Source organism: Coregonus clupeaformis, chromosome 2 (assembly GCF_020615455.1).
Source record: "Coregonus clupeaformis isolate EN_2021a chromosome 2, ASM2061545v1, whole genome shotgun sequence".
Taxonomy (NCBI): domain Eukaryota; kingdom Metazoa; phylum Chordata; class Actinopteri; order Salmoniformes; family Salmonidae; genus Coregonus; species Coregonus clupeaformis.
The window spans coordinates 26,963,832-26,990,122 of NC_059193.1; the positions used below are offsets into that span (position 1 = coordinate 26,963,832).

A 26,291-nucleotide genomic window follows, 5' to 3' on the forward strand; every position below is an offset into this window, starting at 1 on the left:
TCCAGGCTATGTGTCCCGCTGCTGTAGTGACTCCGATGACTCTTCAGATGAGGACTACCCCGCCGAGCCTCCGCCAACGCACACCCGCAAACGCCACACACCTGCCAGCAAAGACAGGGAGGGGTGGAGGAGAGAAAAGGAGGAGCAGAGAGGAGCGGAGGGAAAGAAAGAGAGAGCTGAAAAAGAAGATGAAGATAAACAGGAGGTGAAGATCATTGTGACGTCAGAGAAGGACATGGAAGTTGAGGAGGAGGACGGAAGAGAGATACATCTAGGAAATAAAGCCAATAAAGGAACAGTGGAACAGGACATGGTGCTGGACACTAACTGGTACCACACAGACCCGCGGGTCAACAGTAGCTTCTCCAGCCTGTCCAGTGGCTCTTTGAGTGCTGCCCTGGAGGAGTGCGGTGCCACAGCTGCAGCCAGGGGAGGGGACCCAGCCAAGGCCTCCTCTCACGTGGACGCCCTGCGTGAGGACAGCCCCTCTCTCCGGTCCCAACGGCCGACTCAGGGAATCACCACCCTGGATGTCCACCACCCGTTCCTCCTGGAGGTCACATCTCCCTCTCCACAGCGCCAGAGAAAGGGCGCCGCCGGTAGCACGGCCTCCGCCTCCGTACGCCCCAACAACCTGAGTTACCGTAGCAACGATAGCTTGTGCCTTTGCTTTGCCGAGCTTTCCCAGGGCAGCTACCTCCCCAGCCCCCCCGAGGCCACCAGCGACGAGGAGGAGACGGAGGAAGTTGAGGATGACGATGATGAGGAGGAACTGAGACGGCTCTCTAAGATACCCAGTCACATAGACCTGCGCCTCATCGACAAGATCTGCGCCCGGTCTAACAAAACTGCTTCCAAAAACAAGTTAGACATCCCCAGAATCATCCCCAACGTCACCTCCTTCTGTGAAAAGAGGGCTGTTTGTAGCTCCGCCCACAAAGGGGAGGAGCGTCTATCAAGTCACTCTGGAGATTCTGAGCCTTTCCTAACGCCGTCCCCTAACCCTCCTCCTCCTATTGCTAGGGAAAGTGCTTCGGAGTCAGACGATGAGTTCTTCGATGCCCAGGAGCGGTTCACTCCTCCAGTTCCTCCTGATGGTGCAGGTGGGTTGTTGACATGACTTCTTCACTGACAGACTAACTGTTTAAATGTGTGTTGAATGATTTCTGTCACCCTTTTAACCCCCCTCTCTCTCTCTCTCTCTCTCTCACACAGAAAACAGTTGGGATGTGGCTGACAATAAGAGGCACAGTAAACGCTGGAGTGGCACAGGGAACGGACTGCCAGTGGTACCAGAGAGGGAGCCTCCATCACCCCTCAAAAAGAAACACTCCTCCCCTGACCACAAGAAACAGCAGGAGATCCAACGAGACCCAAAGCCCCACTCAAACCAGGCCTCCACTCAGAGGGTTGATGCCAAGACCAAGCCTCCACCATTGGCCCCCAAGCCCCAGCTACCCCCAAAACCAGAACTGGCCCCCAAGCCCCAGATGGGCCCCCAGAGGTCTCCCCAGCGCGGTGGCCCATACTCCCACTGTAACGGGGATGCTGGTGGGGGCCATGCAGGCCTGCTAGAGATAGACACCATGGAACCAGACACCATGGAGTTTAAATCAGTCACCTCGGGAGCGGTGGGGCCTCCGCTCACCTCCCCCCTCATCACGGCAGTACGGAAGAGCCAGCAACCTCCAGCTGGTCCACAGGGTGTGGAGAATGGGCCTAAGATAGAGAACAGTTCCAAGCAAGAGAACGGTTCTAAGAACGGGACTCACCATGTGCTTCCTAAGGACCATGTTCCGGTCACTTCTGACAAGCAGACAGCCGAGGTTGAAACTAAAACAAACAGGGTTTCCCTGCTGAAGGGAGCAGTCAGAACGGGGGTTGGGGTGGACCCCCCGAAAAAGCTGCCAAGCTTGTCCCCCATTCCACGTTCTGCTTCAGGAGATGAGATCAGGTTGAGCCTGGCCACCCCTCCACCACTCTCTCCCAAACCCTCCCCTCCTTCTCTCCATCCCCTATCAGTCCTCCCCATTCTGGTCTCACCAAATGAGAAAGAGGGCATGTGTCCGCCGAATGGCCTCCAGCCCTGGGTTAGTCGCAACGGGAGCATTCAGACCGGGAGGAGGGTTTCTCTGAGTCACGAGAACCTGTCGCCCAAAAGCACAGACGCCCCCCTCAGCCTGACCACCTCCCTAACCACCTCCTCCTCTAAAGGGACAGCGGGAGGCCCAGAGAGCACAGGAAGGTCAGGGTCAGGTTCAGACCTGAGGGTCAGCTCGTCCAGCCTGGGGGGCCGTCTGCCTACCTCAGCCCTGAGAGGGAGGATTCAGGCCCTGCCCTGGTACATGACCCGCTCCCAGGAGATCCTGGGCACCCTGGACTACCCCTCCACCAACTCCATCAACGGGGATGTCACGTCTGGCTACGGCTCCGGTCTGTCGGTCAGCGGAGCCTCTGAGGTCAGCAAGGTCACTGCCCAGGCAACAGTTGGTGAGACTGCGGGGGGCAAAGGGAAGAAGGAAGTGCTGGAGGATGGAGCCGAGGTTGTCATAGCGACCATCAAAGAGTTCCAGGAAGTGACGAACGGGTCGCACCCCAACCTGACCCTGAGAGAAAACAGCACACACGTCTCAGAACCCTACATGTTCCTGGGGTCCTGCAAGTCGGAGCAGCCCCAGTCCAGGCCCCACTCAGAGGTGGGGTTAGGGGGCGGTTCAGGCCCGCCCCTAGAGGGGGACTCTCTGGAGCACACTCCTCCCCCGGACCACCGTAAGGAGTGCGGTTGCCGCACCGTCTATGCCAACTGCTTCAGCGGTGACGTGGAGGATGGCTGCGGCTTTGACGAGGAGCTCACCATCTACGAGTTCTCCAAACGCACGCGCCCCAAACCAGCCCCCTTTACACCCCTGCCCTCCCCCACCTCCCCCGTCCCCTCCCCCAACATCCTGTCCCTGCTGAGGGACACACCTCGCCCTCTCTCCACCCTCTCCAACACCTCCTCAGAGCTCAGCCCCCTCCTGTCCCGACCCATCTCCCCCACGCCCCCCATCGGCTCCCTGCGTTCCCTCACCAACAAGCAATACGGGGGGCTGAAGGGTGGCTTCGTCTCCCTGAGGCAGGACATTGATCAGCTCCTACTGGTCCTGGAGAGAGGCACGGCTGGGCCACCACCATCATCAGAACCTTCCAAAACAGACCAGGATGAGGGTGGAGAAGGGGGACTCAACCCAACCAAAGGGGAGGGTCCAACCCCGTGCTGTGGAGGTGCAAGTCCTCCGCCCATGACGGAGCCTGAGAGGAGTTTACTACAGGCTGAGGCCCGGCGGTTGGCAACAGGGTGCCAACGTGCCACGCGTGTGGGCTGGGCTCCAGAGGAGGCACTTCGTTCCTTATCCAACAGTTTCAGTGCCCTGGTGCAGCTCTCCGCAGCCTGCCTGAGAACACACCCCTGTCCTGGATGTGACGTCTGCCGCAACGGGGGTCAGACCCAGAGCAGTGATGATGATGAGGGCCAGGAGGAGGCTCTGGACAAGCTGAAGGAGATCGTAGGGCTTTACAGGGGGTTTGTTGGGGCTGTGGAGACGGCTGGAGCCGGGGCCGGATCTGGGTCCGGCAGTGGGACTGGGTCTGGGGTTGGACAGGGAGAGGGCGAGGGGGTGAGGCTACTGGCCAAACGGTGCACGGTGCTCATCTCTTCCGTCTTTGCGCTTACGCAGCTGTTCAGGACGCACTCGCCGGACACGCCGGGTCACACACCTCTCAACTTTTGACCTCTCAACTTTTAAAACCCCTTCTCGCTACCAGGACTGAAGTGATACAGTACAGTACATACACACTTGTACAGTAAGTGCCATGCACACACACACACACACACACACACACACACCAAACACATCCCTAAATGATGAGAAGAACCTCTTCCACTGACTGCCATTACTCCCGATGGACTCATCTGGACTATGCATTTGTACATAGGTATTTTATAACTATCTATCTTATTATTATATACTGTATGTATGAATTATGTATGTACGTATTTATGTAATTTATGTATTTATTTCTATAACTGTTTGCACCATGATCTATGATGTGCAGGTCCTTGCTGGTGTAAGACCCTATGGTTGTTGTAGTTTTATTCTACCTCCCCCCACCTTCCTTTCCTCCTCTGGGCTGGTGTCTGCTTTGGCTGCTTTAATGAGTCTGCGGATCCAGTTAAAGGTGCAATCTGTAACTTAGATTTTTCTATTGGGAACTCTAGGAAAAAGTACAACAAACATGTTAGGCCAAACAGTAAAACACAACACAAACTTTTACATTCGCCAAGACCCACCCCTTCTGTTTACAAACAAATGCAAGGGGAGAACTATTGACCGTAAAATAAATATACAGATTGCACCTTTAAGAAGAGAAATGAACCCTGTGAAAACAGTTAACCTATTTCTTTCTGTTCCGTTCCTGGCTCCTGACTGACTACTTGTGTGCGAATGCTTGAAAACCCTCAATAACCCAAACGCTTATATGCAGTAATTATACAGTACATCAACTCTGAATCCAAAGGATACATATATTTTTCTGGGGTGGGTTGCGTGGGTGGGGGAGTAGGGGAAAGGAATTCATTTGGTATTTTATAAAAAATGGTTTTGACAAGGCACAAGGAAGTCTGACTGTTAAAACTTACCAGATGTAGCAACGATCCAAAGGCATTTAACACTGAGACACAATTTTACTATTTTACTACTTGCCCATGTTTAGTTCTGCAGACGGACGGACTGACTGTTTCGGTTTGTACCAGAGCTGTAGATAGATATACATCTATGTTTGTGTTAGTTTGATTCTATCTGTCCTTCCTTAGTTTATGGCTATGCAAACATAACCACTACTTCCCTGTTCTCCCACATATCAGTCTCTGTTACAATTGTGTTAACATTAAAGACAAGAATACCTGCATATGTTTTATAGTCTTTGTTACTGGAAATACAGAGGGCTTCCATTTATTATACTGGAGTGTCTGTAATATAATCACGGGTATGTTCAGGATCCCAATGTTCTGCAACGTTGCACGTAATTGGATGCAACATATCTCAGCAGTGGCTTCCAACCTGCTCTGTTGTGGGTAAAATGCAGAGCTGTTATGTGACTGGAAACTGTTCACAACTCACTGATCCTGGACAGAGCCCAAGTCAAGATCCTGTAAACATATTCAATCTGAACTTTGACTAAATAAATGGGAGTTTTGCCTTTCGTTTGTTGAGACACACATATATTTTATTGTCGCAGTAATTCTCCTCCTTTTTGTTCAAGTTAAACACAGATTTGCCATATAGCATCAGATTCAAACAAATTCCAAGACATTTCTAATGTATTTGAGATTATCGACTGACTATATGGAATAGTATTATTCCCAACCGAATCAAATTGAGTCAGTATCTTTTTGGCACTAATATCACTCCATATAACTATCTGGATGGTTTGGCTCAGCTTGGCTTATCCAAAGTGCTGCCCACCAATAGGCTCATCAACATCTGTTAATCTCCCTCAGTTAAATCCATTATATCACACAGACTTCAATACTGTACCTATGACAAACACTGGGATATAAACTGATCATAAACACACTGCATAGTGCTGTTAGTGGATTATAGACATCCATGTACAGTCATTTATTGATGTAACATGTTTAACTATTTTTTTAGTGATCCAATTGACATTTTAGTAATTTAGCAGACACTCTTATCCAGAGCGACTTATAATTAGTGAGTGCATTTATTTTTCATACTGGCCCCCCGTGGGAATAGACAACAGCAAAAAGGCATGTGAGATCTAACTCCTGTCTCTGCCTCTGGAAAAGGGCAGACCAGGTTAAAAAGCGAGGTGCATCTACTGTTTCATGTGAATGCACACTACAGAGAAACCAGTCTCTTTAGAGAAACTTCCCTGAAGCCATATCTTTCTCTGATGTCATGAAACGTCATGGAGGAACAATCAATTATGGATATTTTATGTTCATGCCATTCTTCATTACCATTGATCTTAATTAAAGTATTGTTTGAAAATAAATGTGATGATCTCATATTTTGGTCTGTTTTGGCCACTAGCCTAGATCTTATAGTCCCTATCCTGATAGTTTGTGATAAGACACTATGGAACAATGCACAGTAAAAACACAAACACCACAAGCTGTTTGACCGCTCTGGGCAGCAGCCATTTCTCAAATATTCAGTTGGGAGTGTCTGTATAATAAGCCAAATCACCATGACTTAGAAACAGTGATGTTGACCTGACATTGAACCCAGGGGTAAATATTTGAACGTCTGATTTCTTAACCCGGCAGTCAGATCCCTGCCCTCACAAAGCCACACTAACCAGCCCTGTGGCTTGGCTTGACAGTTGTCCTGACTTCCCCAGTCGCAGGCTGTACCAGTAAGATTCTGCATGTAAACGGAAGTGACACAATTTTGCAATAATTGTACTTCTGGGTAACCAAGATTAGGTGAATGGCAAAATGTTGCTTGCCCTGAAATTGCCATAGCATTTAGACATACCCTTTATTGTGTTAATTAGAGTTCTGGTTTGTAAGCTTAAATGAACATATAATGAAACTGTGTTTTGAGTAGTATGCATGGCAAGGTTTCCCCTGTGGTTTGTCAATAGGGATGAACTGGTTGTTTCGGTAAGAACAAGTTGAGCAGTAACAGTGAGTAATGACTGAACCGAAAATGGAAGGTCTGAAGCGTCATGTTCACAATGATAATGTTGACTCACTCACACCCAAATGATGACACACATACACAACGGTTTAAGAAGCATTTCACCTTTATATAAAACATGTGGGTTTCTTCGTATATAAATGTGACACTTTTACCAAATCGTTATTTACACTACATGACCAGAAGTATGTGGACACCTGCTCATCGAACATCTCATTCCAAAATCATGGGCAATAACATGGACTTTCTCCCCCCATTTGTTGCTATAACAGCCTCCACTCTTCTGGGAAGGCTTTCCGCTAGATGTTGGAACATTGCTGAAGGGACTTGCTTCCATTCAGCCACAAGAGCATTAGTGTGGTTGGCACTAATGTTGGGCGATTATGCCTCACTCGCAGTCGGTGTTCCGATTCATCCCAAAGGTGAGTCATTACATGGGAGAATCACCTTTGGCAGCAATTCTTTCTGGGTACGTATCTAAGAGCTTTGCACACCTTTATTGTACAATATTTGCCCATTATTCTTTTCGAAATTCTTCAAGCTCTGTCAAATTGGTTATTGATCATTGCTAGACAACCATTTTCCAGTCTTGCCACAGATGTTTGAGCAGATTTAAGTCAAAACTGTGACTCGGACACTCAGGAACATTCACTGTCTTCTTGGTAAGCAAATCCAGTGTAGATTTGGCCTTGTGTTTTAGGTTATTGTCCTGCTGAAAGGTGAATTCATTTCCCAGTGTCAGGTGGAAAGCAGACTGAACCAGGTTTTTCCTCTAGAATTTTGCCTGTGCTTAGCTCCATTCTGTTTCTTTTTTTATCCTGAAAAACCCAGTCCTTAACAATTACAAGCATACCCATAACATGATGCAGCCACCACTATGCTTGAAAATATGGAGTGGTACTCAGTAATGTGTTGTATTGGATTTACCCCAAACATAGCACTTTGTATTCAGTACAAAAAGCTAATTGCTTTGCCACATTTTTTTGCAGTATCACTTTAGTGCCTTGTTGCAAACAGGATGCCTGTTTTGGAATACTTGTATGCTGTACAGGCTACCTTCATTTCACTCTATCAATTAGGTTAGTATTGTGGAGTAACTACAATGTTGTTGACCCATCCTCAGTTTTCTCCTATCACAGCCATTAAACTAACTGTTTTAAAGTCGCCATTGGCCTCATTGTGAAATCTCTCCGGCAACTGAGTTAGGAAGGACACCTGTATCTTTGTAATGGACTGGGTGTATTGATACACCATCCAAAGTGTAATTAATAACATCACCATGCTCAAAGGTATATTCAATGGCTGCTTTTTACATTTTTACCCATCTACCAATAGGTGCCCTTCTATGCGAGGCATTGGAAAACCTCCCTGGTCTTTGTGGTTGAATCTGTGTTTGAAATTCACTGCTTGGCCAAGGGACCTTACAGATATTTGTATGTGTGGGGTACAGAGATGAGGTAGTCATTATAAAATCATGTTAAATACTATTAATGCACACAGAGTGAGTCCATGCAACTTATGTGACTTGTTAAGTACATTTTTACTCCTGAACTTATTTAGGCTTGCAATAACAAAGGAGTTGAATACTTCTTGACTCAAGACATTTCAGCTTTTAATTTTTTATTAATTTGTAAATTCTACTTTGACATTGTGGTATTGTGTGTAGGCAAGTGACAAAAAAATCTCAATTTAATCCATTTTAAATTCTAACTGTAACACAACAAAATGTGGAATTGTGTGTAGGCAAGTGACAAAAAAATCTCAATTGAATCCATTTTAAATTCAAACTGTAACACAACAAAATGTGGAATTGTGTGTAGGCAAGTGACAAAAAAATCTCAATTGAATCCATTTTAAATTCAAACTGTAACACAACAAAATGTGGAATTGTGTGTAGGCAAGTGACAAAAAAATCTCAATTGAATCCATTTTAAATTCAAACTGTAACACAACAAAATGTGGAATTGTGTAGGCAAGTGACAAAAAAATCTCAATTGAATCCATTTTAAATTCAAACTGTAACACAAAAAAATGTGGAAAAATTCAAGGGGTGTGAATACTTTCTGAAGGCACGGTATCTAGTGTATCTTTACAATATGATTGAACATCATGAAAAATGACAGATTATTCACAAATGGACAAAATAAGCCTATGCTTTCTCTTTCAGACATTGTAAATGTTTATTTTCAATGCTTGCTGGCTTGGTTAGCAGCACATTAATATGAAATCTGTGACCAACAAGTGATCTGCAACTCATTTGGAAATGTTTTATGTAATATCCTAGTCACAGTTTTTGAAACATTCAGTAAAACATACTTGTTGTACCTTCAAAGCTAGAAAACCAACTGAAAACTGTACTGATCTTATTCAGCGCTAAGATGATTTTTTAGTTGAAAATACAGAAGGCATATACATCGCAAAAGGGTCAAATTAAATGGCAGATGTAACTTTCTACAGCACAACACACTACCCCCTCCCTTTCCTCATTCTCTCACGTTCATCTGCATTCAGTCTCCCTCATACTAGTTCTCACACACTCCTCTTTCTCCTTCGCTCTCTCTCCAGCCAAGTCTCAATCCCCTAGCAGCATGCCTTCCCTATCTGGCCTGTCATATCCAGTGTGTGCCGCTGCATGGTGACTGCCTCTACTCAAGCTTAAAATTTGAGCCCATTATGTCAACAGGGGTTATGGGCAGAGAGGATAACAAGTGTGCAGCAGTCAGAACGAAGAGAGCAAGGGAAGGAGACACATATGGAGAGAAGCGAGTGTGTAAATGAAGGGCTACATCGAGAGATCTTTGTGTTCCTGTATTGTTTGTGTGTAATTTGTTTAATTCACAATTGTGCATGTTTTATCTGAGAAACAACATTTGGCCATGTCTCATTGCCTCCTCATGTTTTTTCAGTCCATCTCATCATGGAAGAGAAGTTATGGGTAACAAGTACATTTTAAATTAAACTTAAACCAATGGGTACTTGTCAAAACTTCGACAGACACACACACACACACACACACACACACACTACAAGCAGCACTTCAGGAATATGCTAATTACACACAAATCTTTGACAAACATTTTCAAGATTCACTTAGATTGGCACTGGATGATGTCATAACAGTGAAGAAATATAGCACTTCCCTAGTCCAGTTCCCTGTGCTTCTAAGCTACTGCTGTTTCCAGTCATCTTTCAAGTAATAGAGAGCACTATAAAGAGCAATAGTAACGGTGTCTTTTTGTAGGCACTAACTCCGCCATGGTTCGATGGACAAAGCCTATGGGAAAATTGAGCTTTTGTAGGGTTTTTGGATCAAGGTCTGTGGTATACACAGGCTTAGGAGATTTTAGTTGTTTTGTTCTATGAGATAATCTTCATCAGCTAACGTAACCTTTTGTGAATTTTGAAGCGTTTATGTAATTTTAAAAAGCACATAAAGGCATCATAATTAATAAAGGTAATGTTAACTGACTGATATCTCATAGAATAAAACGTATAAGATCTCCTAAACCGGTGTTAACCTCGGTCACTATTTTCTGCATTTATCCCCAAACCCTATTAATTCCCCATTCATTTTCCCTATAGGAATGCCTGAACGAACCAGAGGGAACTCATTTCCGGGTTTTAGGACTACAAGCTGGCGAGCGCTATACTTACAGGACAAACACAGTTAGGTTAGTACACTGCAGAGGGTTGAATCAGTGCATAATCCAAGATGACCGACATGGTAAATAGTTGGACAACAATCAGTTTAGCAGAGCTCACAGTCAGAGGACCAGAGTAGGGAAAGCAGGGGTTGAAGGGACTAATAATCAATGCACACAGACAGAATCACTGGTCAACACAATGAACAGTTTTTGAAGAGGTGCTCTTGGTCTCTGAAAAGGCTTACCCCCTGTGAAACTGCCTCTAACACTTTCTGTTGGGTACCACATCAGACTACACTGGGAACGGTACTTACAGAATGTCAATCATTTGTCAATTCCATTTCAATTAATACATTTATAAAATAAAAGATTGAAAAATTCAAATCTTTTGCACAAGGCTTTCGTTGAATTTTGGACCCAAACGCAGGCCTTGTCTATGATACTGGGACTTTAAACAAGACTGGCAATTCATCTCACACTGACCCGATGGCCCTTATCAGTAGTGAAAGTTCACCTTTCAGATGTCCTCTTCTGCTTGCCGTTGACACTTACCCCCACAAACTATCTGGACCTGTTTGGGTGGGCAGTGGGCACATCAGTTTCAAGTGCCAAACACAAGAGACGGCATCAATTGCGATCACCCTTGCCCTCAAACAACACTTTCCCAAGTCATTTTTTTTTTCCCCCCTCTCTCTTTCTACACCTCCCCCTCTTTCTATCCCCCCTTCAGTATCAGAACATTTTGAGCAGCAGCTCGTATGTGGCGTTGATGATGCCCCAGGAGAGAAGGGAGCGGTGGTAGTTGAGGTGTGCCCCTCTGAACAGCATGGCCACGCTGCCGCCCCTCTCCCGCCACACCGTCATTAACACCTCCCCACAAGGCCGGAATGCGCCCCCAACCTGGGACTGGGCCCGCGACTTGACCACATTCAGTGGGTAGAACATGATCCCCAGTGCCGCCCCCAGCACCCCTCCACACACAAAGTCATTGACCAGGTGGCCAGCCCGGCTGGAGGCCTCAGGGAGCTGCTCCTTGATGGGCCCGCGGAGCCCGAAGAACAGCATGTTACTGGGCCCGTTTCTTATTAAGACCGGCACCAGGCCGCGGTAGCACTCCTTCACACCGTACTCGCTTAGGAGCGTCCGGAAGGTGTGGGCCGTGTTGTGGAAGCGGCCGTGGTGCCGGTGGTCCTGGAGGAGAGTCTGCACCCGCTCAAACGGCATCAGGGCAGCCTCTGCCGTGCCCGCCAGCGCAGCTGCGAAGCTCCGCGTCACTAGCTCGGGAATGCCGCTGCCTGTGGACACCTGGTCCAGTAAGACATCGGAGAAGTCCTCGTACAGGCCGAACATGATTGCTACCGTGGTGGTCTTCTGGAGGAGAGGAGGGAGCAGCCCCCTGTAGAGGTTCCTCATCCCGTCCCGTTGGAGCTGTTTGACGGCCTCTCTGGCCCGTACACCGTGCAGCTGCTGCCTGAACAGAACTTTCTGGATGGGGAAGGTCACCATGATGTTGGTGAAGGCAGCTATGGAACCACACGCATAGTGCTTTCCTCGAGAGGTGAGAGCTGCCCCCAAATCCCTGCCAGATAGCAGGGAGCCCCCTCCTTTAACCAGGGAGCCATGGGGCTGTGATGTGCGGGCTGACTCTGGGTCCATGGTGGTAACAGCCATGGGAGATGAGACACAGCCTGGGCCTACGCCACAAACATCACCGCTGGGGAGATTACCTCTTGGATGATTTTCAACCTGTGCGAGGGAATACAAACTTAATTAAATTGACAGTATTTAAAATGCAATATTATCTATTGATGCTGAAACAGTGCGCTTCCTCTTCCTCTCAGCAAAACATGCCATGGCTATAACAACATTGTAACAAATGGATGGTCAACCAGTCTGCAAAAACTCCCTCATGCATAGTGGAGAAGGATTGTGTGACAATGAGGCTTGTATCCAGAAGGCATCAGGTTTTCTGCACTGCGGTAGGACCAATTAATGTATATATGAATGGACAAAGCCACTGATCACTTGACACCATTCATTCCAATGTGAAAACTCAATTTTCGCATTGAAGCCAAATTGCATCTCATGGAAACATAACATGCACAGTTTGAGCTACTCCAGGAAGTGACGTTGCAGGCTAGCTCAGTGCTGCCCCCTCTCATTGAGTAACTCAAGTTGAAGGCCAACCGGGATACGGCAGGCTGCCATTAGCAATTAAATTATAACTTCTGTGTGCGATTGAAAAATGATCGGTTCAAGGACATACATCTGGTGTATTAGAAGCAATTATTGATACCATGACGGTTTTCAAAAAACTAACAATTATTAACACAAATATTGGCATTTTTCATTCACTATAATGGGGGGAGTCCATTTTATGCTAACAATGCCTGCAGTACCGTGGTCGGCCGTAAACTTCTGTGGCTTCAATGAGAGGGGGCAGTTATTCTCCCCTGGGTAGGACTCTAGTTTTTATACTAATATTCTATAAAACAGTGACCAGGTTGGCAATGTAAGAAGGATCTTGTGTAAGCAGTTTTGGTAATGCAGTCCAGTGCACCACGAACTAACACAATCCAGTTACGTGCTGCTGCCTCTTTTGAAACTCTTTCACTGTTTGCCGCCGTTACCACCTCAGTGATAAGAATTATTGCATAACACTTGGGTCTAATGTACAAGGGTTCTTAGACAAAGGCGCTATTTGTGAATCAGAAGGGGAATTAAAATCAATGACGTATATATAAATCATTTATTAATTTATCTGCCTAGATGTTATGCAGCCTAGTGGTCTGGAAAACACTTTAAAACAAAGGTCCTACACACAGAGCACGCTCTAAATACACACTATAAAGTAGCTTGCGAAAGTATTCACCCCCCTTGGCATTTTTCCTATTTTGTTGCATTACAACCTGGAATTAAAATTGATTTTTGGGGGGTTTGTATCATTTGATTTACACAACATGCCTACCACTTTGAAGATGCAAAATATTTTTTCTTGTGAAACAAACAAGAAATAAGACAGAAAAACAGAAAACTTGAGCGTGCATAACTATTCACCCCCCCAAAGTCAATACTTTGTATAGCCACCTTTTGCAGCAATTACAGCTGCAAGTCTCTTGGGGTATGTCTCTATAAGCTTGGCACATCTAGCCACTGGGATTTTTGCCCATTCTTCAAGGCAAAACTGCTCCAGCTCCTTCAAGTTGGATGGGTTCCGCTGGTGTACAGCAATCTTAAAGTCATACCACAGATTCTCAATTGGATTGAGGTCTGGGCTTTGACTTGGCCATTTCAAGACATTTAAATGTTTCCACTTAAACCACTTGAGTTTTGCTTCAGCACTATGCTTAAGGTCATTATGTGGTCCTCTGTATCTCAGCTGGTAGAGCACGGCGCTTGTAACGCCAAGGTAGTGGGTTCAATCCCCGGGACCACCCATACACAAAAATGTATGCACGCATGACTGTAAGTCGCTTTGGATAAAAGCGTCTGCTAAATGGCATATTATTATTATTATTATTATTATTATCCTGCTGGAAGGTGAACCTCCGTCCCAGTCTCAAATCTCTGGAAGACTGAAACAGGTTTCCCTCAAGAATTTCCCTGTATTTAGCGCCATCCATCATTCCTTCAATTCTGACCAGTTTCCCAGTCCCTGCCGATTAAAAACATCCCCACAGCATGATGCTGCCACCACCATGCTTCACTGTGGGGATGGTGTTCTCGGGGTGATGAGAGGTTTTGGATTTGCGCCAGACATAGCGTTTTCCTTGATGGCCAAAAAGCTCAATTTTTGTCTCATCTGACCAGAGTACTTCTTCCATATGTTTGGGGAGTCTCCCACGTGCCTTTTGGCGAACACCAAACAGGTTTGCTTATTTTTTTCTTTAAGCAATGGCTTTTTTCTGGCCACTCTTCTGTAAAGCCCAGCTCTGTGGAGTGTACAGCTTAAAGTGGTCCTATGGACAGATACCCCAATCTCCGCTATGGAGTTTTGCAGCTCCTTCAGGGTTATCTTTGGTCTCTTTGTTGCCTCTCTGATTAAATGCCCTCCTTGCCTGGTCTGTGAGTTTTGGTGGGCGGCCCTCTCTTGGCAGGTTTGTTGTGGTGCCATATTCTTTCCATTTTTTTATAATGGATTTAATGGTGCTCCGTGGGATGTTCAAAGTTCCTGATATTTTTTTATAACCCAACCCTGATCTTTACTTCTCCAAAACTTTGTCCCTGACCTGTTTGGAGAGCTCCTTGGTCTTCATGGTGCCGCCCCTTGCTTAGTGGTGTTGCAGACTCTGGGGCCTTTCAGAACAGGTGTGTATATATACTGAGATCATGTGATAGATCATGTGACACTTAGACACACAGGTGGACTTTATTTAACTAATTATGTGACTTCTGAAGGTAATTGGTTGCACCAGATCTTATTAAGAGGCTTCATAGCAAATGGGGTGAACACATATGCACGCACCACTTTTCCATTATTTATTTGTTAGAATTCTTTTAAACAAGTAATTTTTTTTAATTTCACTTCACCAATTTGGAATATTTTGTGTATGTCCATTACATGAAATCCAAATAAAAATCAATTTAAATTACAGGTTGTAATGCAACAAAATAGGAAAAACGCCAAGGGGGATGAATACTTTTGCAAGGCACTGTATATACAAAAGTATGTGGACACCGCTTCAAATTAGTGGAGTCGGCTATTTCAGCCACACCCGTTGCTGACAGGTGTATAAAATCGAGCACACAGCCACGCAATCTCCATAGACAAACATTGGCAATAGAATGGCCTTACTGAAGAGCCCAGTGACTTTCAACATGGCACCGTCATAGGATGCCACCTTTCCAACAAGTCAGTTCGTCCTATTTCTGCCCTGCTAGAGCTGCCCCGGTCAACTGTAAGTGCTGTTATTGTAAAGTGGAAACATCTAGGAGCAACAACGGCTCAGCAGCAAAGTGGTACACCAACACAAGCTCACAGAACGGGACCGCCGAGTGCTAAAAGTCTGTCCTCGGTTGCAACACTCACTACCGAGTTCCAAACTGCCTCTGGAAGCAATGTCAGCACATTAACTGTTAATCGGGAGCGTCATGAAATGGGTTTCCATGGCCGAGCAGCCGCACACAACCATAAGATCACCATGTGCAATGACAAGCGTCGGCTGGAGTGGCGTAAAGCTCGCCGCCATTGGACTCTGGAGCAGTGGAAATGCGTTCTCTGGTGCGATGAATCACGCTTCACTATCTGGCAGTCCGACAGACGAATTTGGGTTTTGTGGATGCCAGGAGAACGCTACCTGCCCCAATGCATAGTGCCAACTGTAAAGTTTGGTGGAGGAGGAATAATGGTCTGGGGCTGTTTTTCATGGTTTGGGCTAGGCCCCTTAGTTCCAATGAAGAGAAATCTTAACGCTACAGCATACAATGACATTCTAGACAATTCTGTCCTTCCAACTTTGTTTGGAGAAGGCCCTTTCCTGTTTCAGCATGACAATGCCCCCAGTGCACAAAGCGAGTTTCATATAGAAATGGTTTGTCAAGATCGGTGTGGAAGCACTTTGGGATGAATTGGAACGCCGACAGTGAGCCAGGCCTAATCGCCCAACATCAGTGCCCGACCTCACTAATGCTCTTGTGGCTGAATGTTAGCAAGTACCCACAGCAATGTTCCAACATCTAGTGGAAAGCCTTCCCAGAATAATAATAATAATAATAATAATAATAATAATAATAATAATAATAACAAGCCATTTAGCAGACGCTTTTATCCAAAGCGACTTACAGAAGTCGTGAAGGCTGTTATAGCAGAAAAGGGGGGGACCAACTTCATATGAATGCATATGATTTAGGAATGAGATGTTCGATGAGCAGGTGTCCACATACTTTTGGTCATGTAGTGTAGGTCAGAGGGTGGTATAACTGTCACTGAAGGGCCATTAGAGGTCAAGCTGTGAAAGCAGATCGGTTTGCATTCTGCCAAACGCAAACCATTAACACTTGAATTCAGCTGAGTCACCTTGAACAGATTAACCTGGTTGCCTAGTCTGATCCAGAGACCATATCAAAAACAGGTCTGATCATTGTACTCCTGATAAAGGATCTACGGCAATGCCTTCTAGGAACTCCCCATTTGCTTACTAACGCTGTCATGAATCATGGGTATGCTATGTGACGCACCTTCCAAATGATGCACACAAAGTTGCCTTGTTCAATGGAGAAATGGTCAAGAAAGACATGCTCAAGTCTGAGTTTTAATCTATCATAATGTATTATTTCCAAAGATTACACACTTGCACAATCCAATCTAGATTATTCTGAATTAGTTCGTTTACGATCTCCAAAGCACAGGACAGTACTGTCTGCTAAATTTGTCTTCCTGTTTAGACCGGTGTAAAAAATGTTTTACTAATTGGAGGTTAAAGGGTTTCCACTAGACTAGATAACACAGGTACTAAGTCAGAATACATAGCCACAGTTAAAATTAGCTATAAAAATTGGCTTTTTGGTCCTAATTTAAAGTTATGGTTAGGCATGTGGTTAGGGTTAGCTTTCAAATTAAACGTTAATTAGAGAAATTGTAGAAATGGGCAGAGTTCAGCCATAATTATGACTTTGTGGTTGTGTTACCTACTAATGACCAGGTGAAAGGGGTGTCACTAAACTAACAAGCTAGTTAGCTAACATCAATTTGAGGGCCCTTTACTAGCCAGTGACATGGCTAATCTTGACAGTCAAGAGTTCATTATCAAGCTATTGTTTTTAACAGCTTTTTGACTCAGCAAGCTAGCTAACTAGTTAGCTACAGTTTGCAGGCCTTTGGCCTTGTGCTAGCGAGCTAGTTAACGTTAGCTAGCATGTTACACTGCTGTGTCAAAGCGGACAACTTCAATTGTTTTTTGACCACACAAGCTGCCCACACAAGCTGTCGTGTTAAACATAAAAAAGAAAAAAGTACATAATAGAATATTTCAAAACTAGGTCCTTGTATCCAACTTTACTTGCCGCGTTAAATCCAGCCGTTGCCTTTAACCTTGCCACGAAGAAACCGTAATTTTACCACAGAAAAGTATCTTATTTTAGGTCGTACAGTCTGCTGTGTCGATCGCAGATGGGAAGCTGGTGACACAGGCAGGAAGGAAAACCAATTGAGATGCAGATACGACCACGGCGCCTGCGCAAATTTACAAATACATTCATTTCCACTACAGTTTTTGGCTGAAGGTTTCAAGCTATGTTTCAAACTATTCAAGTTGGCTCTCTTGAAACAGGTTTACAATGTGTATTTGACAAAATAACATTTGCATCTCAAATGGATTATATTTTGAGGGTAAACTCCATGACTAGAATAAAGCCTTGTTATGACGATTTATTTTGTGTTGACACGTTTTTCTCAAGATCCGAACTACATTTTATGTGCGCTATATTCCGTCATGCACCAGGTGGCAGCATTTACCTGGAAAGACGATCCCTCGAGCCCAATGACATCACAACTGCGACTGCAAGTTGTGATGTCATCAAAAGGTTGCCATTGAGCGGAGCGATAAACAAATGCCCCAATTTCAACACTACGAAATTCATATTTGGGTTTGTTTATGTCTGATAACCGCACGAAGCCTGTACCTCACGGACCTCAATAATACGAGCAAATATGTCAGCACAAAAGGACTGCGAGTTTTTAGTGAAACGGGCTCGGGATCTTGTGTCCGAGGACCCGTGTGCAGCCAAGGCTTGGCTGATAACCGCTCGAACCCTATATCCCACGGACTTCAATATTCAGGTAAGCTGCGTCTAGTGAATGACATTGAAACGCTAGCAGTTGGCTAGCGGACTAAACTCAAACTTGACAAATAAATACTACTAACGAGCCATTTGGAATACATGTAGTTGTCAAACTAGTCTGTCGAGGTCTGGTCATTGGCTTTGTGGTACGAAGGCTGGAATGGAACGTCACATTGGTATCTTGTCTTAACAGCATGAGATGTACACTATTGAGAGAAATGCAGAGAAGACGGCTTCAGCGGGCAGAATGCTATACGACATGTGAGTGAAATTTCTTATCTCTCTATTTCTGCACACAGGCACACAGTACTGTTGATGACTGATCTAACTGCTGTTGTGTGTGCTGTGTCCTTCAGGTTCATCAATTTCCCTGATCAGCCTGTTGTGTGGCGGGAGATCACTGTCATCACAGCTGCCCTGCGGAGCGACTGTCAGGACAAACAGGCTCAGTTCCTACGAGGTGAGGACTTTGTGTGCGTGTGTGTTAGATCTACCTGAGATCTTCCCTGATTGGGTGAAATATGAGAAGTGTTAACACTGTATTGTGTGTGTGTGTTTACTGTAGGTCTGTTTGAAACCCTGCCCGGCCCAGTGCAGTGTGAGGTGCTGCTGAAGGCCACAGAACAGTGCTTCAACACCCTGGAGAAGGCTGAGATGCTCCTGTTACTGCTCAGGCGCTTCCCAGAGTCTGTAGTCCAACACGGGGTACGTAACCTCTCACCTCTGACCTTCACCACCGTGTCAATAACACAGAATCATTTATCTGTAGCATTGTTTGCACTCGCATTCTAGGTCAACCTGGGAGAGTCCCTATTGGAGGCGGAGACGGCTGAAAAGTTGGAGACACCTGTCAACTGTTTCAGGAAGCTGTTTGGTGAGAGAATTATCTGAATCAGATTATCAAAACCTAGAACATTTGGAGCTCAAAAGCAGAGGAATGTAAAGTAAGTATAAATACCTTCTATGTTACTTTTCTTCCTCTCTCACAGTGTGTGACGTTCTCCCGTTGATCATAAACAACGTGGACATGCGTATGCCTGCCAGTCTGCTGCTGAAGTACATGCTGAAGGCAGCAGAGTTCTACATCGGTTATGTCACGCGGGGCCCGTCGGGTGACGGACAGTTGCAGGGCAAAGCCCTAAACGGTAGATGAGTACTATTTATAATATCTGCACTTGATCTCCTTTCCTTCTCATTGCGTGCCACCTCCACACTGCTACGACCTGCATGCCATCAGCTAGTTTTATGATTTTTGGTTTACCCTCAATTTCTCCCTCTTTTTTTTTGTTGCACTTTTGCTTACACTTTACATTTCCAAGTGTTTCACGGTCCAATGACATTGCTCTGTACTCACCTTCTCTCAGGCTCTCAGGAGGGTGGTGGTCTGAAGTCTCCCAGTGTGTCTCGGGGGTCCCAGCGCTATGTGATTGAGGGGCTGTCAGAGAAGTCGTCGGTGGTGGCTGAGCCCTGGGAGAGACTGCTGGACATCCTGGCAGTGGTGGGGGCCCGTTGCGAGTGGCAGGGGGACAAGGGACAGAGGTAGGAGCACAGATGATCTCCCAATATGTGCGTGTAATTGAAGTAAGAGTGTGTGTGTGTTTACTTGTGAGTGGTTAGCCTATACGTATTCTATGCATGTGTGTGTTTTGTAGGATACTGCTGGGTATTAAAGTGTGTATGTTCATCACTGTGTATGTGTGTGTGTTTTGTAGGGGCTACGTGGAGATGCTGCAGTGGATTAAGGAGCTGTGTCGCTACCTGCCCAGTCTAGAGGGAGAGACCAGGTCACGGTGCTGCAGTCAGGTGGTCATCTGTGCCTCGCTGGTCCTCTTCCGCAGCGCCTACCTCTACGTCTCAGCTGTACAGCCTGCTCTGTTTCAGGGTCAGTCTCTCCCCCTGTGTGTGTTCATAAGTATTTGTATTCACATGACTGTAAATATGTCCATTTTGAGCGTTGTTCTTGTGGAGATTCTGTTTGAGGCGCTCTCCTCAATTTACAGTGAGGTTGTGTGTGTCGCGTCTGTGTATTCATTTCTGTGTGTGTGTGTGTGTGTTACAGGTGTGAATGCGTTGGCCTCGGGGTCGTGGATACTGCTGGAGGATCTGAGCTCAGTGTACAGTGAGGTAGAACTGGAGAGAGGAGCAGGGAAACACGCTCACAAGAAACGCAAACTGGCCGATGGTCGCGAGAAGACCATGGTGAGAGGATAGATGGGAAGCCATTGTGGAGGGTGTGTGTGTGTGTGTGTGTATGTGCTCATGCATGTATTTGGGCGTGTTTCTTCAGAGCTCAGACGACGATGAGGGCCTGGGGAAGGGGCGTGGCCGGAACATCATGGTCAACAAAACAGAGATGCCCGGGTGGGCAGAGACTCTGGAGAGCTTCCGTTTGGCCAGGGAGAGCTGGGACCTCCTGTCCCACGACAGCCTGGAGACCGGTACGCCCTCCGAATACATCCCCCAGCTCATACCTGTGTGCTCTCTAAATTTGTGTCCTGTCTAAGCAAATGTTTCTCATTCTGATTAAACGTTTTCACACCCATTCTCCAGAATTCAACCAGATCTGTTCCTCATGGAAGACAGACAACTGGCTTTGGTTCAGAATATTCCTCACAGATATGATCATATACCAGGTAAACATAAATAATGATCATTGTTCGTTAGGAGTTTATCAGTGTTTTGTTTGTCTGTGTATGTCCATGTATTTGTGTTCAATGTGAGTGTGTGTCTCCTCTCCCCCAGGGCCATTACCGTAAGGCCCTGTCCAGCCTACTCCAGATGTCTGTGTTTCAGCAGCCTCAGCCTGGACAGAGCTCCCCAGGACAGGGTAACCTGGAGCACCACAGGACCCTTATACAGCAGGCCTCCTGCCACTACGCACTGGGAGAGTACAGGGTGGGTATGCACATACTGAGAGCTCATCCAGAAACATGCATACATACAGAGAGAGATGGGGTCACTGTGTTTCTGTGTTTCCATCTGTATCAGATGGCGTGTGAAAAGTTACTTGATGTAGTTGGTGGGCTGGTCCCCCAAAACCAGGATCCAGTTAAGAACACTGACGACTCGGGCAAAGCCAGAAACAAGCCCAGGAAAGGTAAGGTTCACTGTGTGTGAGATATCTTCAAATGTCTATGTTTTATGTCCATGCTTACAATGTGGTGTATTTTGTATTTTTGTTGCTAGGCAGTGATCTGAGGCTGCTGCCCTGTACTAGTAAAGCCATTCTGCCATTCTGTCTTCAGCTGATGTTCGCCTGTTTCAAGGTACCTCAACACTGCCCTTACAAATAACACTAAACACAGAACTATTTTGATAAGGGTCTGCGGGTTTTAATTCCCCTTAAACTCAAATAACCTTCTATTTTCATTTTCATCCAATCAGCTTCGTGCCTTCACGGACAGCCGAGACGACCTGTCCTTGGGTCATGTGGTGGTGCTCCTGCAACACGATTGGCCACAGGGCGAGTCTCTGTTCCTGAAAGCCATCGATAAGATCTGTCAGCAGGGCAGCTTCCAGTATGAGAACTTCTTCAACTACGTCACCAGTATCCTTATCATACAGTATAGCTGATATGTAGGATGTTTTATATCTAAAATGAGTTGGTTGAGCAGATATGAGAACAACTGGGGATTACAGAAACTTTGTAGCTTTTATTCTCTCTATGTTGTTTGACTTTAACTCGGTCAGATATTGATATGCTAGAGGAGTTTGCATACCTGCGCACTACGGCGGGGGGGCGGGTCCAGCTGGAACTACTGCCCAATCAGGGAATGCTAATCAAGTAAGCCCCTCCCACTGGCAGATGCTTACGTATCGTACACAGTCATGCTCACATACATGTAGTGAATAGCAGCTGAGCTGTCAGGTGTTATGTTGAGAAAGGGTTAGCGGTACAAAGCGCCGTCTATCTAAGATCGAAAAACCGTTATTAATCGAAAGTTGTTTAGGGTGTTTGAATGCAACCACTCTCAGTGGGAGTTGAGGAGTAGAATGAGGTTGCCTCTAGACACTGATCTATGATCAGTTTCATGCTTCCTCTTAATGTTAAATGTAAAGATTTTTAGAGGGTAAGCTGATCCTAGATTTGTGCGTAAGGGCAACTTTTAACCCGGAGCGTGAGTTGATGAATGTTGGTGTTTACTGTCCTCAGGAACCCTAGTCCCGCCCTGGGTGGGGAGTTTAACACCCTGCTGCTACCTGGGGTGCAGACAACCGACAGGTACCCCTGCCCACCACCCCTACCCCAAACACTCTCTCCATCCCTCTGCCCCAAACCTCATTTTGGTTTTCGGTCTGTCGTTTTCATCGAGTCCTTGTCGTGTTTTATTTTCGAGAAGGCGTTTGACCCATTGCATCCGTTTATGTGGTGGTTACTGATGTTTTTCAAGTCAATTTTGGTTTTATTTTTCATATCTGTAGTTGTCATTGCATTTGTGAACATTCACGTTTGACTATGTGTTACTGTTTTTGATGTTGTTGAATCTTCCCCGTCTAAATTTTGCCTGGTTGGTAGATACCCAATACTCTCATTCCATCTCAAAACTATGAATACTGTATTTGGGGAAACATGTTGTTTCCTTGATGTTGTGTCATTTTATGTTTTATCGTTGATAAATTGGTGTTTTCAACTGTTACTGTAGAGGTTTGGAGAAAAATAAACATTATCAAGTGTCTGATTTATAAAATGATGAACGTGTTTTTCTAAGAACATTTTAGAAATTGTTTATTTCTCATTGTCTGGCTTCCTCTGCCCTGTAGGCACCACACGGTGACGCGTGGCATCACAAAGGGGGTGAAGGAGGACTTCCGTCTGGCTATGGAGAGACAGGTGTCACGCTGCGGGGAGAACCTGTACACTGTCCTCCACCGCTTCTGTGTCAATGAGAAGATCATCATCATCCAGTCCCTGCCCTGATCTGACACCTAACCTCTGACCCCTTCACCTTTAAACCTCGGACATCTGACATTTGAACCTGTTGAGACCAGGAGCCCAGGCTTATGGGTCTAATGTCCACAGTAAAAGCCTGGTCACTCCTCCTTGCAGCTTGTGTGCCCAGAAGACCATCGTCGTCTTCCATCAGACCTGACAATTGAACTCCTGACCCCTGACCAAATAACACACATAATTAGAAAGAGGCAGATTCTTTGTTTTTCTCTTTCAAGGTTTTATTTATGGTGCTATTTTCATGAGGGTAAAATATTGGGCACTTTTTGTACTTCTTGCCTTAAAATTAGATGGGTACTTTCAGAGGATGTACTTTCAGAGAAGGTTCTGTACTTGGGGAGCATACTGTTTCTGAGGATACTAAACAGGTATTGGTCATGACTAGTGTGTCTGTTGTATTTGCTATCTAGTGTCTTTCATTGGCTATCTTGATACATTTAGTTGACTTTGCCTAATTGGATCATTTTGTGAAGTGTATGGAAAAAAGAGGTTCCAAATCATTGTGAGATTGTTGGAAAGTTGACAAATGTGAGCTTGATATTGTTAGACAACGTTTTATTGTTTTTCTTTTTCATAAAGCTGTAGTAAAATAGATGTTAGTTTATATGAATTCTCCAATAAACCTGACTGGTTGGAAACAACAGTTCTTTCTTGATTTCTCCACCACTGCAGTGCAGCCTTGAGGTTGGCCCAGAACAGCCTGTGCTTGTCCTGGGGCCACTCCGGGTAGGTGTGCCTGCCCATCATAGCCTTCAGCTGGTAGTACTTGGAAGGGATCATGTACTGAGGCAGAGGCTCCAGTAGCACCAGGATCACACTGTCAGACCCACAGGACAGCCGCTGGTGGCTGGCAAAGTACAGCTCGTAGTGACACCACTTGCTCCAGACGAAGTGCCCAGAGAGGATAAACACAGCACCGTCTCCTCTCCGCGCATCGGATGATGTTCTCCACAATCGTCTTCCCCGTGACGAAGTCCCTCTCGTGGCGGCAGATGTGGAGCCCCCTGCCCGAGCCCTCCAGGTTAGGCAAGAGCTGGCCCTTGACCCAGTCTGCATCATGCTGGCTGTAGGACACAAAGGCGTGGAACAACACCCCCTCCAGGTCCTGGGGCCGGACCTGCTGGGTCCTGGAACGGTGCTTGGCCTGGGTCCACTGCCAGATCATGTCCAGGTACCACGGAACGTCCAGGTGTTGACACAGAGTCGCCATAACAATGATAACGGCCACCACTGGGCACAAGATGGCCGTTGCCAGTAGGCCAGCGTTGCAGGATATCTCACGGATCAGGAAGCCCTCTAGTGTGGAGTTCCTCAGGCTTCGGGGTAGCTGCAGTGGTACGCTCGTGGCCAGTGGAGAAGTTGGATTCCTGGGTGTCCGCCACCAAGCCCATTCCCAGAAGTACCCAGATCCCTGAAGCCTCTCAGGGTACAGGTGAAGGGGTTTCTTCTGGCGTCTAGAACCCGTAGAACAGGGCAGGTCCCCAGACTGCTCACAGATGGAGCATGGAGGGAGTTCTCCCTGAGCAGGCGATACTTAAGGTGTGGGAATCTAGCACACACAGAGCGGTTCCTCAGCCGGTTGGCACTCAGGTCCAGAGCGAGGAGAGAGTCCAGGGCCAGCAGGGCCTCTGGTACAGTGGAGATCTGGTTGTTCTGGAGGTCCAGGGTGGCGGTGCTGTTCGGCAGGTAGCTGAATACCGACTCGCTCAGCCCATTGGAGGATAGGTTCAGGTGGACAGCCAGTTGCATTCCTCTCCGCGGTAAACCAACGTTGTGAGGCTGAGGTCCAGGTGACGCGGAGAGCTCATGTGCTGAACACTTGCTCAGGGTTTGAAGGTTCTTGAGGTTGTTCTCTCTCAGAACCAGGATGTCCACTTTATTCAGGGTTGTACACTCCACAGTGACTTGCCGTTCTACTCTGGAGAAGACCGTATCAGTCAGGGCGCAGTCTGAGAAGTCTAGCTGCAGTATCCCGCTGCGCAACTTGGGGCAGGTCATGTGTATGATGGACGTCTCAGTCATCGCCAGGTGCTCCACGGGTATGTTGATGAAGAAGTTACAGAGGGCTTCTAGGGAGAATAAAAAGTTAACCACCCCCGCTCGGACGTGTCTCTTCCTGGGGTGTCACTGAAAGATGGGATGTGGATGGCCACGTCTGAAGTGTTCAGGTGGGCGATGGGGGATTGGAACACAGCGTTTATGGTATTGGTCAAGTGCTCCCAGGTGATGACCATATCGGTTAGGTAAAGATGTGAGGTGTTGACCGCCCCTCTCTCCTTCACGAGTTCCACCAGGTAACTGTGGTCACCCTTCAGGTTCATACCCATCAGCTCGACCTCGTCGAACATCAACAGAACGTCTGCGATCAGATCTCGGTCGGTGGGTTTGTTCGTCAGGCCGATGCAGACCTTCTCTGCCTGGATGTCACCCAGGCTGCCACCTTCATAGGCTGTGAGGTTCTCCAGACGAACGGTGAAAGTTTGCAGGTGTCGTCAGTGTTGTTGATGAAATCCTCCACCGTGATGATGTTTGCTCCGAGCCCCAGTCTCTCTAACTTTCCCAGGCTGCACAACTCTGCCCCCAGGGTCATGGTGTGGAACAGGTTAAAGGTCAGATCTAGAACTGAGGTTCTGCATGAACAGCAAGTACCGTTGATCAGAGAAGTTCTGGAGACGGTTGTATGAGAGGTCCAGACTCTCCAGGAGCGGAGTTGGATGGAATGTCTCCGGATCTATCTCCTCCAAGACATCCCAAGACCGGTTGAGTCACCTCAGGTGAGTGGTCACTTGGAAATTCTCATGGCGGAGTTTGTGTATGTTGTTCTGGAAGAGGTCCAGGGCTTAGGTGGATGGCGGTAGGTTTCTGGGGAAGGATGAGAGGTTTTGGAAGAGAGGTTGACAATGGTGGTGTGTATTTCTGAGGAGGAGGGGGTGCAGCGATGGACTCCCACTAACACAGCCACTGCCCAGAGGGTGACGGCCACATCCCTCATCTCTGGAGAGGAACAAGCGGAAGAGGGAGAGAAAATGTAATAAGCAATGGTTGTGTAAAATAGGTTCAGTACACAGTGTGTTTGTGAATCACAACATGGAAAAGCTTGCATCAGAATGTGAATAAAGGTTCTGGTTTCCTCTTTTAAATATGAATGTTATGCAGCGTCCATAGGGTATTCAAAAAAAGAGCATCCTTGTTTTTTTTTATAGACTCTTCAGC

At 46.4% G+C, this 26,291-nt stretch overlaps 3 protein-coding genes and 1 pseudogene across 5 annotated transcripts in view; 2 read left to right on the top strand and 2 right to left on the bottom strand.

Annotated features, from left to right (window-relative positions):
* Nucleotides 1–4,947, top strand: part of LOC121532585 (FERM and PDZ domain-containing protein 1) — a 35,615-nt gene extending 30,668 nt beyond the window's left edge. For both annotated transcript variants that reach the window (XM_041838387.2, XM_041838391.2), the window contains exons 16-17: nucleotides 6–1,103; nucleotides 1,216–4,947. In XM_041838387.2, the coding sequence (XP_041694321.2) occupies nucleotides 6–1,103; nucleotides 1,216–3,770 (3,653 nt within the window). In that variant the 3' untranslated portion in view covers nucleotides 3,771–4,947. The remainder of the gene's footprint in view (nucleotides 1–5; nucleotides 1,104–1,215) is intronic.
* A 5,818-nt stretch (nucleotides 4,948–10,765) lies between these two features.
* On the bottom strand, nucleotides 10,766–12,096 carry LOC121532602 (mitochondrial nicotinamide adenine dinucleotide transporter SLC25A51). Its single transcript, XM_041838399.2, has one exon. It carries the CDS (start codon nucleotides 12,020–12,022, stop codon nucleotides 11,084–11,086), a length of 939 nt encoding a protein of 312 aa, XP_041694333.2. The 5' UTR covers nucleotides 12,023–12,096; the 3' UTR covers nucleotides 10,766–11,083.
* Nucleotides 12,097–17,872: 5,776 nt separating this feature from the next.
* Nucleotides 17,873–23,721, top strand: ints10 (integrator complex subunit 10). Of its 2 annotated transcripts, XM_041838405.2 has the most exons (18): nucleotides 17,873–18,128; nucleotides 18,324–18,391; nucleotides 18,487–18,590; nucleotides 18,696–18,835; nucleotides 18,923–19,004; nucleotides 19,120–19,275; nucleotides 19,495–19,669; nucleotides 19,843–20,012; nucleotides 20,190–20,329; nucleotides 20,418–20,568; nucleotides 20,681–20,763; nucleotides 20,873–21,025; nucleotides 21,119–21,227; nucleotides 21,317–21,396; nucleotides 21,515–21,677; nucleotides 21,821–21,914; nucleotides 22,284–22,352; nucleotides 22,892–23,721. In XM_041838405.2, exons 1-18 carry the CDS (start codon nucleotides 18,000–18,002, stop codon nucleotides 23,046–23,048), a joined length of 2,223 nt encoding a protein of 740 aa, XP_041694339.1. In that variant the 5' UTR covers nucleotides 17,873–17,999; the 3' UTR covers nucleotides 23,049–23,721. The 2 variants fall into 2 exon arrangements, with proteins under 2 accessions (XP_041694339.1, XP_041694342.1); XM_041838408.2 differs by lacking the exon at nucleotides 22,284–22,352.
* LOC121585952 lies at nucleotides 23,079–26,146 on the bottom strand (annotated as a pseudogene).
* Nucleotides 26,147–26,291: the final 145 nt, after the last annotated feature.